The following is a 13,351-nucleotide window of genomic DNA, read 5'->3' as shown; positions in this document are numbered from 1 at the left end:
TATTTTGGTGATTTTTGTAATTATCGTCACTATTGTTCATTTGGTGCCCCTTAATATTCGCTATAACTTGTTATTTGACACTTAATCCCTATTGCTTTTCATTTCGCTGCAATTTAATAGTTAACACAGCATGGCCTTATCACAAATGCTGTGGGTTCGAAATCATAGTTTTTGCATATGAAACGAGAAGATAAAATTGATTTTGCTTCGAAACTAAAAGAGATAATTGAATGGAGTCAAAGGAAGAATTGTAGAACTTCCTGAGATGCATTAATTCCATGATAATAATGGTGAAGTTTATTATTTACTATTTTAAGAAAATAACGAAAATGCCAATAATAACACTAACTTTAAACTAATTAACTTCTAAAAGAATACTAAATTCACTTAACTGAAAGGTATTAATACATTTTTCTCTCAAAATTTTCCTGGCTTTCGAATAAAAATAAGAAAAGGACAATAAGTGCCATACTTTTTCAATAAGAGCTAGTATTAGTGAATATGAGATAAAAATATCCAAGTTCAATAACCCAAACACATGAAAACAAGACAAGATAAGTGTATCATGTCAAAGAACAAATTATACAACTTTTCAAGACTAACAATTTGAATTATTAAAATAGTGATGTTAACTATTAAGATTTTCGCGAAGTGACGAAAAATCGATCAAAATTGTTAAATTTTAAATAAATTACTGTGAAAAGATTACTTAACCTAATTAGCTGACACATTTGAAGACACTTTTCAGTGGAAAATTTTCTCACCTATCCAATGGATCTAAAATATTTGAAATACAAAGTATATTTTTTGAGTTAGAGCTATTTGAAGACAACTAAGTTTTTTACACAAAAAGTTCAATAACTTAGTAACGGTTGAGATTTGATGGTATGTGTGGAACGATTTTTTGCTCCAAATATGACAGTAAATCACCCCTAAAGAGATTCTTACTCATGAACCAAACACCCTGTGTATATATATATATATATATATATATATATATATATATATATATATATATATATATATATATATATATATATATATATATATATATATATATATATATATATATATATATATATATATATATATATATATATATATATATATATATATATATATATATATATATATATATATTGATTATAACTTGATATTGGATGAATGAGAAAGGAACAATTACACCATAAGGTGGATTAAAACGGGTTTTTGAATATTTAACTACTATTATAAATATATAAAAGACCCACGGCTCAGTCAAGCTAACGCAATGTCAAAACCCCGGAATTAAAAAAAACCTAAATCCCACTGGCCGGCAGTGGTAATATGAAAAAAAAGTTTTCTGCATATGGTCTAATCACCCCATGCAAATAACTTAGTCTCGGGATGTAGTATGTGTTAGCTCTACTGATTTGCCAATAGCCTATTTCAAAATTTCAAAGATCTAGTGGTATATTATGAGGTCATATTTCCGTCAGCAAGCCCCGCTCATTTATAATACGTGTACCACAATTATACCAACGCTATAATAAAATTTTTGCTTACTTTCGAAATAGACACGGATATAGCGCATTATATTATTTTATTTACTTAAGATTTATGCAAAAATTTGCAAGGTATCTCAGCTTTTTACCTTATACATATCTTGATTTAATATTGGCAACGGCTGCTGTATTGTTTGTTTGTAATGCCTTTGATACGATTATTGAGTATATTGGTATATTGGACTTCAACTTATTCAATCTACCATATATTCACGGATGAAAACCACTATTCTGAAAGCTAAACCAAAAAAATCGTGATTGCCAATTGTACAACAGTCTGTGCGATAACTTGCCAACAATGTATGAGAAAAAAAACCTCCCCGGGAACTTCGTAGTACCTTCATATCTTCCGGCGAACACTTGAGCCCACTAGTCTTCCGACATTCCGGTTTTCCACTATGACTTCATTCTGTCGTTTCTTGCTATGAGTTTTTTTTCTCTTACACTCCAGCAAACAGCATTTTGGTGCTTTACTTCAGTTCTAATTCAAATCCTGAATTGATGTCTCCAACCTCACTTAAATCGGACGCAAGACGACTACTGTTGACAACTGACCACTCTCTGTCACGCCACTGGAAATACCTCGAACTAGAGCTGCAAATTGTCAACAGGTTGTTTTGAACTTGAAGGAGGAACATATCTCAAATCATGTCCTACTATGTTCAATTCGTAATTGGCTGTTTGCACCATTCATTCAAACAGCCGACCTGCTCAATCATTTTCCATTCATTTTCAATTTCTTTGACCCTGTGAATATCTCCCTACTGGGGTATTGATTAGGGTTTTCAAGCAAAACTATTCAGGATTTCTAATTCTTACTGTTCATGTAAGCTTGAAAACGGCAAACATGTCAACATTTAACCTAAACTGGCCTCTACAGAGCAGATGACAGTTTTGGTTGGTGAATGAAAAAGCATCAATTTGAAATGAAAACGTACGGTTTAGCGACGAATATCCCACCAACTTGAAAGTGAATGATTAAGGGAGGCTTTTAATTTGAATCGTGGTTTGGGTTGACTTGAACTGAAAGTTGGCATTTGAAAATGAAAATTCGCATCATTGCTTCGAACACTGCCGATGCGATAATTGTTGTGGATACCTGGATTATTTCGGGTCATCGCTGCATTTTGAACGGGATTCGATTGCCACTTAATAAATTCATTTAATTTCGCGTCAATGTTAGATTAAGGATTTTCATTTTTAAATTTGAAAGTATTGGATAATTTAAAAGAAATATGATGGTTGTAAAAAATCCTTTCAAAATAATGTTTTGATTGATCCAAAATGATTAAATATGGTTTTAATACTCAATTCACGTTAATCTTTTCACTGTATATAAAAAGATATTGAGATTTTGTTCAATAGCATAGTATAGTTCAACTTGTCACAATAGTTTCTTATTTTTTAAGTGTAAGTATACCTGCTGTGGCTACATCGCTTCTATGAAATTAAGATTCTATTGGATGTGCGACACAAAGCATGATCTTGTTCAAAAAGGACATTTCAATCTAGATCGAAGTTAGTTTTAATTAATGAAAGCACGTAATTTTTCAAAACATTGCTATACACCCTTATTCGTGTTTACGACGAACGCAAGATTCGTTCGAAAGTGGTTTGTATTCGTCATTAACAAGAATAATAGTGATAGACTTCAGTCTCGTCCTTAACACCGGCTTTGGTGAAAGCTGAAGGAATTTTCACCCATTGTCAAACCACCAATTGTTCAGAACAGAAGCGACAACCAAAAGTTAAAATACCGCCATAATCAGTTGGTCACAAGGCGGATAAGTGTAGGTACAACGACATAAAACCCCGCATTTCCTATGAGGTAATCAGAACAATTATAATTCCAACTCACCAAAATCGCCGCCGACACAATGACTAATGCTTCCTACTTATTTTCCCCAATTTTTCTTTCTGACTGGACAAATCAACCCACAGCTTAGCTCCCCGGATATCACCCTCCTGGCACGGTGCTAGTTTCCTGAAACCTTCGTTTGTTGTGGTGGTGGCGTTGTTGTCAACAAATTGTTAAGCTATATTCATACTGTTTATACGTATGTCGCACAGGCATATTGCGATAAAAATTATTAACAGGTTTTCATTAATATACGAACAATAGTAATCATTGTTCAGAATTTATAAACATTGCATTAATTTCGAAACAAAGACAGCTAAAAATTTGGGTAGTTTTTTATTTTAACATTGGGCATTTCGATTTGAGAAGCAATGTGTGATAAACCTACCCTAGCTCTGCGCTGGTATAGGAACTATACAGGATATGGAATCATCTGATTTTAAATTAATGATATGACTTGATATCCTAATCGATGATTATGTTACGGTCGAGTGCTTGGGTGAACTTCGTGCTATGCAAGTAGGGATAAAGTCCACTAAATTATCATCAAACATTGTAAAAACTTTTTCGCATAAGCTACCTAGCCTAGCATCGTAAAGACGAGCACAGATTACAGTATTAAGTATCTGCGGACGTCCTCAAGGTGTCATCATCATAACTAAGAAATATTGTTGCGGATAGCAAGTAGGGGACATGTAATGATCGTGCGCCTAGCTAAATTATAATGGCCCGAAAATAGTTGCAAATACCAAAAATACAAATGAAACAATAATAAGAACGCTATTGATATAACTTGATACAATGAGGAAATGCAAGCTTTTGTCATTGGACTGTAGTTAACATGGTTACTATTAACAACATGACGGATATTAACGTTTTTCACCACTAGCCACAGTTTCCTATTATAATAAAATTACCTATTTGCTAGGTAGGGGAGAGAGGGTAACAATGAAACACATTTTTTCTACAATTTAATTTTGATGATAATACATGTTATTTGTGTAATCAAAAGTGATACATAGTGCCACTATGTTGTTAACTAATACATATATTTTTTCCAGCTGGTAAAATTCACGGGAAATAACATTTTTTGGATAATAAACAGTTGGTGGTAAAATGTATCAGTGTGCCCCATGGGTAGGAACTATGAAACACGATGTCATCTATAGTGAAATATTCTACTTATAAATTTTATTCTTTTGTTTTGACGAAGAATGATCCTAACGCTTTGAATTAAAGTTATATTGAGGCGAAAATCGTTTGTTTACGAAAGAATCCACTATATCATCGCGTAACATCGGACCACCATATATGCATATTAACTGCAATCCTGAAATAAGAGACAATTTCTACAAAATTTGGCCAAATTTACTAATTCTGCACTATATGAGTAGTATTTAGTGTGGAAAATCGAAACCCATTGACATTTTGAGACAGACCACAAAAACAAACAAAAATCACTGTTCCCCATACGCCATCGTTTCACAGTTACCCAATGGGTCTATTCATGAAAATTGTGAAATCACACAGAACCATGAGTAGTTACCATAAAACTTTGTTCGCGGCAAATGTTGAGCATAAAATTTGCTATAAATAGCAATAGACTAAACATTTATTCAATGAATGGTAATTCATAAAGATGGAATAATGTTTATCATTACAAATTTACTCTGGCTATCACAAAACAAACAAATATCCATTAAAAGAGATAGAGTTAGCAGATCTCTTCCAAAATATAGCAACACGTGTAAATAATTAGAAATTGTGAAATATGAGGGAATTAGACGATTGCGATCATGCATTGTGATTTTATTGCGAATGTTTCATAGTTCCTGCTGATCCACTGTTACCCTCTCTCCCCTACTATAAAAAGCCGATCAATTTGTACGGAAGTATTACTTAAACTACAAATTCAATCGGGAGCATAGTAGCAGGTGTGTCCTCTTCTGACTAGTTTAAACTCTCTAAAAGCTTTGATACATATTTTAAACATTGTAATAATCACATGATGAAGTGAATGAAGATGATTCAGTGTTACCGTCAGCTAGTATATATTCGACTTTCTTTCTGTAAATTACTCTGTGAATATGGTGACCAATCAATTTTCGACCTCTAGAGGAATTGGCTTTTTGTTTACGTTGAAGAATTTGCACTTGACTGCCTTTTACGCAATATATACATAGATCTATTCGAAAACTACTACTCTCGGTGCAAAACAGTGAATGGGTGTTTTATTAATTATCATATTGACATTTCTTTACCACTTATAATTTCCTCATTTTTGACCCTTCCATGCTAATTTGGACTCAGTAAATCAGTCATCTTATGCAGATGAACATACAATTAACTAGGCTGAATTTTTCAAAAACTTTTGATACCAATCCTTTCACCAATAGTAACTTGGTTCCGGCTGCACATAGCTCTTTAGACTTAAAATGTTGTCCACAAACCCTTGCAATACTCAGTCACATTTTGAATTGTTGGTACAGAATATCTAAATGGCAATGAACGAATGGATTTCAATCCCTGTAAAAGTATCTGATACTTGCATCATACAGGTCGGACAGTATTTAAAAAAAACTATAAATAGCCAGACAAACCCAATAAAAATAATTTATGGTGTTAGTTGTGTCGAGGGGCAACCAATATTTATATTTTTTGCAAGAAGTAAGTAAAGATAATCGATCTTTTGTCCCCCTCTTGTATATAGAATCTTATTTCTAGTCTTAAGATAGCTGTAAACTTTTTTGTTGCTTTTGTAAAAAAAATATTTCAACATTGTAATCTTCTAGTTTTAAGATATCCAAAATGTAAAAACAAAAGAATTTGGAAACCGCCAAGCTAACTCATTTGTGCCTATAAAATAAACGAAATGAATAAAAAAGATAATCGAAAATAGTATCGTTGGTAAAAAGAAATTCGCTTGCAGTTATTGTTGTCAATAAGTTTTGGTAAGCTGCATGGAAAATCAATCAATTTTAAAAAACGAAACTTGTGAATAATCTCTTAAAATATCGTTGCTCTGCGATTTTATTAACTCTGGTAATCGTTCCATAAGTTTGTAGCAAGTAAAGCAATGTAGAGTTAGCTTATTAACGGATAAAATATTGATTTGTTTAGTAAACATTTATCACGCACTGAGACAATGTCGTACGAAACTATTGATATAAACGTAGCTTGAACGCATTTTCTGACAGGCAATCGGAACCAAAGAACCAAAATTTTCGGCTTCAAGACAAATGTATGCAGATGACAGCCGTGCCACCGAGTTGCCGGATATACGTAATCACCGAAAGCAGTCTCGGCGGCCGCAAGAAATCACAATGACGCAATCGAGCGGAAATCTACTCCCAGGGGAATTATTTGTTGCTCAAGTAGCCATTTTTTATGTGATGAAACCATTTTTGACAAATTCTGGTTGCAGTGATACCTAGTAGTACACTTCCTTTCGGTATGATTTTGTCTCGTAATCTCAAAAAAGGATTGCAAAAAGTAAACTTACCTCTTTTGCGGTATTCGTCGAAATCCATTTTGTAGGGGGACACGTTCGCGTCGGGATCTGCGCCGGGTGACAGATGGCCCTGTTAATCAAAATGCTTTCAAAAGGAACTGTGAATTAAAATGTCTCTTCCTTTAATGTCTGCAACGATTAATCGTCAACACTTTAAACCACCTGAAAAACACACCTGAACAGCACAAACAAAAGGTTTCGCAATTTTGAATGATACTTTTTTCCTGCGTTTATTCGACTACTCCTAATTAACTTATGTCAAGCACTGGGAACATCCGTAGCAGTTTGTTCACGGGAGCGGTCGAAGCGTCTGTTGGTTCGACGATTCGCGGAATACGACTGAATTTGAAGCAGTTGAAAACACTGTCACATTATTTCCTTTCATTAGCACTAAGGTAATTGGATCACTATCGATCTTCGCCGTCTATGTCTTCCGTGGTATTCCGTAAACCGAGCCACAATAGTACCACTGCCCCTTCGTACTGTCTACCATGCGAAGTTGCGTTTTTAAATGGTTGTATTATTGTACCACACTGAATCCGTTCCCGTATGAATTCTGCAACTCAGGTTTTAGAATTTGTTTCCTTTACACACCACAAATATGGTTTCGCCAAAAAATGTGTTGGTTACGATAGTCTGTTCTAGCACAATAATCACATATATGTTAATAAAAACGAGTAGTCCGGTAGATTAGATTGAACTTACTGAAACATTGTTTTACACTGAGTTTTGCTCGGCTTATTGTGTTTATGAGACAGTATGTGGAACGGAAGTAAAATAATTCATCGACAGATACAGAACCAAAGTGGGAACAAACTCAGCGACCGCAGCTTGACAAGTGTATGATCTTTTGTGGCTTCGTCTACTTTGTGTATCTTCGTGCATACCGAATCGGAAGGAAGATGTCCTGCTTTTAGTGGTGTACTGCTAAACTTATGTACAGATTGTCGGCATACAAGGGGACCTACGGGTAGGACAAGCCACCTGAAATCAATGTTCAATAGAAATGTAATGTGCCTCATTCCAAACATAAACTTTTTAGATCCTTATACTGTCCACTAAAGCATAAGAGTCCCATAATGAAAAAGATGGGTAGGTAATGCCATGGACATAACCGAAGTGAAGTAGAATACAATTAGGCAGGTGATTCGAATGCTGCAATTTTTACTAACGTCTGCATGGTTGCATTAAAAACAGCTATCGGGTATTTCTAGTTGAAATCCTGATATACACTTACTTCAAGATTATCTGAATGAAAGTTCCAGTCATGTGTTTTGCTAACGATTATTGACAGGGCCGGCGTCACACCTTCAGCCCGAGTGGGTAGTAAGATAAGCACAGCGTGGGGGGTTATTACTGGGAATATATCGCCTTTTCCAAATACATACTCTAGCATTACATTCACATAAATCACTTGCGATGCGTTTGTGCGAATGGAATCGTGGACCTTGAAAATTTCAAACGTGCGTATTGCGTACCCAGACACATGCACGGCAAAATTCAAGTTAAAAGCCCGCATTTGCGCATGGAATGTCCGCATTAGAGAGTTAAGGCGAATGCCATGTAACTAGTAATAACGCATGCGGAATAAAATTTGGACAAAATTCAAGAGGCATTTTTTTGTAGAAAACCCTTTATTAAATGTTCTCTCTATGAAAACTTTTATCAGCTTGTTAATTTAATGTAGAAAAAAAATTAAGAAGCTTTACGTCAGTTTGCAGAAACTTTTTGCAAAGGAGTCGAAAAAAAAATATGTTGGCATATTCTTAATTTCTTTCTTAGTTTTGATTACCATGTTGGTTAGTTTTTGGTCGAAAATTCTTGGCATATACTCTCTGCTTAAAATTATCCCAGAAATCCTCATTTGGACGCAGTTGTGGTGCATTTGGACGGTTATCAGCTTTTTGTACAAAATGTATGCCATAATCCTCCAATGCGCCAAAACTTTTTTTGGCATTACAGCTAGGTGCCAGATTGGGCGTTCGCTTCCATTTTATTCACATGGTATCTCCTCACGGGTCGAAATTAACACTGGATGTTTACAATAAATGTGCCCAGAGTATGACGTTTAGTATGGTGCCATGCGCGGGATTGCATTTTTGTTTAAATACTGGAAGCGTTGTCCAAATTTCATTCCGCATACATTATGTTCAAACCTTTACCAACCAGGTTTTTTAGTGTGGTATTTTCGCAATAACCCTGCAATTGTCAAGTATGATAATAACTGACAACGAATGTAATACCAGGACATTACTTTAAATGGAGCACTTCACTTATTGAGCAGCGAAATTCGCAACCAAAATAAGTAAAAGGAACATTGAGTCATATGGACAAACAAAAAATAAACCGGTCTTAGAGTGGATGTACAAATCTCGTCGTACATGCACAATTTTAAAACAATCCGTAGAACCAGCCTAATTCTATAACATTAAGCTGGTTCTACGGATCGTTTTAATATTGTGTTTATAGCAACATAGACCACGATGTGTAAAACGTTTTCCCATTTCACCACGAGTATCAAACCATCATCAGAAACTTTTATATCTATCCTATAAACCAACATAATCTCTCACACAACGGTACAACCAGCACTAATCAAATCGGCAATTTCACCCGCAATACCGCTTGCTAGAAGAAAACTAACCAAAAGCACGGAATTCGCCATCTGGAATTTTAAAATGACGCCAAACATCGACGTTTGTCTCCTACTAGTCAAAACCTTTCCGAAATAATCATATTGATTGAGTTTAAGCAAATCTCGCTAAGCCGGAAGATGGATTTGAAGATGGATTCAAAAATCATTTTTTCATGGAAAACCTTGCGAGGATGGTGCAGATTTATTTATTTCTGGCACCTACGCGTCAAGACCATTCCGAAAATACCCATATTGATTGGGGTACAGCGAATTTCACTAAACCGGAAGTCGCCATCTTTGATTTCAAATTGGCGTCAAAGATCAATTTCTGGCACCTACTCTTCAAGACCATTCCGAAAATAACACAATGTCACCATCATTAACATAGTGCATGTACTACTCTAAAGCATATTTAAGTACTCAATACAATGAGAACAATTAGTATATTTGATTGATAATTTATTGGACTAGAATAAACCGCAATGAATATGACAATAATACATTTGTTCCTCGTCCTTATATGACTGATGGTACCTCGTTCGTTTTTGATTCTTCTCACGAATTCTCCTACATGAAAACAGTCATCATTCCACTCAGACATGACCATGCGTATTTCCCACGCACATTAAATACGAAGTGGATTAGTTTCCTAATTGATCAAATAAACACTCAAAAAACAAATAAATTACCGTAAGCCGGTGTGACATTGATCACTTTTGGAAGTAATCATTACATATTTTTCGACGCAGCACATTTTTTTCAAGTTTAACATTTTTAAACCATGTACTGATATGTAGTGAAGAAGATTGGATGGTTTTACCTGAAATTGTTCGCTTATAACTATTTGTCCAAAAGTGATTTCAATTTCAAGTCCGCTCTCGTATTCCGGGGTGACTTTGATAACCTGCATGTTCACCCACATTAAATTCTTGATGTCAATATTTTTCATTCAAATGTTTGTTGAGACTAATTCTGAAAAGATATTCAATTATTAAATATTAAAAATAGATGTTAATTGGTATTGTAAAAAGTATTTCAATCTACTGTAAAATTCGAGCGACCAGAATTCATATAAAGAATCTGAAAGCATTTTTAACTGCTACACTTGTTTTATTTCAGTAGTTCATCAATGTACAAAGACTTTCATTCATTTTAACGCTTTGGAGTATTGAATATAAAAAAAATATTGCGAATTTTAGCTGGAAATAATCTGAAATTATTAAAAATTGTTTTTAAAATAAGCGAACTATTTAAAATAAATTTTGCGCATACCACCTTAAAGAAAAATTAAAACTCACTTAAAATTTATTACTATAGTTAAAATCTAAGATTTATTTGTTTTATAAAAAATAGACACTATACGAAGCTTCATAAAATAAGGTAAAGTAAAATTTCGGTTTTTTGTGTTTTTTTTACCCAAATACAGAACAATATACTCCAAACATATAACAAATCAGTATTTTATAAGTTGTAGAGTAAAACTCATTTCAAGTTTAAAGGATTCGGTAGACTATTCGGCCCAAATAAGCAATCTACGAAAAAAGTTTGGAGTGATCAATGTCACCCCGATGATCAAAGTCACCCCGGTTTACGGTAGTTAGGTCAGTCTAAAGAAATGTCAGCTTAATTGGCATCAACCGGCGGATACGCATTCTACATTATTTATTTACTGGTCTTCGAGTTACTCGTACAGACAGTTTCTTAATTAATATTAATTCTATGTTTAAAGGTAGTCTTAGTAATGCTAAAATCATATTTGTCAGCTACATTATTAAAATTACGACAGCATACATTGAACGGATTGTTTTGAGAAAAAAGAGTACGATACATTGGTAACCGAAAGAAATCAGTTCGTCTGGTGGGTCTAGGCGGTACGTTGAATCGGAGCTGGTTCAGCAACTCCGGGCTATCTATATTGTTTCCCAGAAGATCAAACACGAAGAGCCGTTGCAGCATTATCCTCCGACTTGCAAGAGTCGGCAAACGTAAAAGATTGCATCGATGTTCATAGGGCGGTAGACGAATAGGATCAGTCCAAGGTAGTAACCGCAGAGCGTAACGAACAAAGTGACGCTGAATTCGTTCGACGCGGTTGATTTGTACAGCATGATAGGGTGTACAAGTACAAGTACACCGTACTCGAGAATGCTACGTACAAGGGCGCAGAAGAGCGATTTTAGGCAGTATACATCATTGAATTGTTGCGTGTTTCTTTTGATGAACCCCAATACGGCATATGCTTTGGCTGTAGACATTGCAATGTGCTGCGCGAAACTCAATTTGCTATCGAGAAGAATGCCTAGATCCTTAACTGTGTTTACACGGTTGATAATGCTTGTTGACATTCTATAATCAAACGTTGTTAAGTGCCTGTTACGACAGAACGAGATCACATTACACTTTTGTACGTTTACTTCCATCCCGTTTTGTGTACACCAATTTAGCAGCGAATCGATATCGGCTTGGATGGCACAGCAATCGACTGCCGAAGCAATTACACGAAAGAATTTCAGATCATCCGCGAACATGTACTTAGGGGACTGTATAGTGGAGCACAAATCGTTTACGAATAAAATAAACAGTAGCGGGCCTAGATGACTTCCCTGGGGAACACCCGACTCTATCACAAACGGAGATGATCTCATTTCATCGATACGAACGTACGCACAGCGTTCGGTGAGGTACGACAATATCCACCGTGTCAACCATTCAGGAAGTCCCATTCGTTCGAGTTTGGCCACCATTAGCAAATGAGGCACTCTATCGAACGCTTTAGCAAAATCCACATAAACGGCATCAATTTGTTGACGTTCACCAAGCGCGCTATTTAGTGACGAAACGTATGCCATAAGATTTGTACTTGTCGATCGTTTTTTCACAAATCCATGCTGCCACTCGGAAATAACATGGTGCACCTTCGGATACAGCATATCATGAACGAGGCTTTCGAAAACTTTTGGTAAGCAACTCAAAATTGAGATGGCACGATAATTCTCAACATCACTCACGCTACCTGTCTTATGGATCGGTGTAATAGCTGCTGTCTTCCAGACACTCGGGAAAATTCCTTCGAACAATGATTTGTTGAAAATTATACATTCCCTTACAGTGTTATGAAATCAAAGAACATTTTGGTTCATTTTCAAAGATAGTACTGTTGATAAATCACCCAATAAAAATAGGTGATAAGGGACACGGAAGAAAATAGCAGACCACCGCCTATTATTAGCGGTGATAAACACAATACAATGAAGTTGAATCGGTAGAAGAACAGCTAGCAGTGATCACACACATTAAATGATAACAGCAATTACCAAGCGAAGGCTAACAACTAGTAATGACTAGTTTTCCATCAAAATTTGCATTCTTACAAGCTGAATTTTTCAGCTGATGAAAATAAAATCTCTACAATCGGCCATTAGTTGAGTAAATTAAAATAATTGATTACTTATACCCTAAATTGGAATGCAATTCGTTTTCTAGTTCATCTTTTATTTTTGCGACACTACTGATTCTTTCCTGGGTGATAACTCAATCTGAACAATATGTCCGCATCATATTGCTTTGATTCAGTTAGTGTATCTGAAGCGACATATTTTTTTTATTTAAATTAGTTGCACATGAAATTGTTCCAAATCTGTTTCATAAAACGTACGATTCGTTTGATTTATTACACGAAAAAGTGCTTTACATTTGAGCGACCAGAAATAAAAGTTGCACACTGAAAGAGTATATTCGTAAATCGCTGGAAATTATTTTCGTACAGACAATTTTCATAAAATTGCCGGAGCAATGCCAAAATA

At 35.1% G+C, this 13,351-nt stretch overlaps 1 protein-coding gene across 6 annotated transcripts in view; it reads right to left on the bottom strand.

The window, feature by feature from the left end:
- LOC131681640 (histidine decarboxylase) overlaps positions 1-13,351 on the bottom strand; it is a 75,519-nt gene that overhangs the window by 42,816 nt on the left and 19,352 nt on the right. The window contains exons 1-2 of one of the 6 annotated variants that reach the window (XM_058962559.1): positions 7,089-7,501; positions 6,905-6,998 (exon numbers count right to left, since the gene is read on the bottom strand). In XM_058962559.1, the coding sequence (XP_058818542.1) occupies positions 6,905-6,932 (28 nt within the window). In that variant the 5' untranslated portion in view covers positions 6,933-6,998; positions 7,089-7,501. Of the gene's footprint in view, positions 1-6,904; positions 7,012-7,075; positions 7,502-13,351 lie in introns of those variants that run through there. The other 5 variants (XM_058962560.1, XM_058962558.1, XM_058962556.1 and 2 more) reach the window with 5 other exon arrangements.

This window comes from Topomyia yanbarensis, chromosome 2, assembly GCF_030247195.1.
Source record: "Topomyia yanbarensis strain Yona2022 chromosome 2, ASM3024719v1, whole genome shotgun sequence".
In the NCBI taxonomy this organism is placed as follows: domain Eukaryota; kingdom Metazoa; phylum Arthropoda; class Insecta; order Diptera; family Culicidae; genus Topomyia; species Topomyia yanbarensis.
This window is presented reverse-complemented; position numbering and strand designations above follow the sequence as displayed.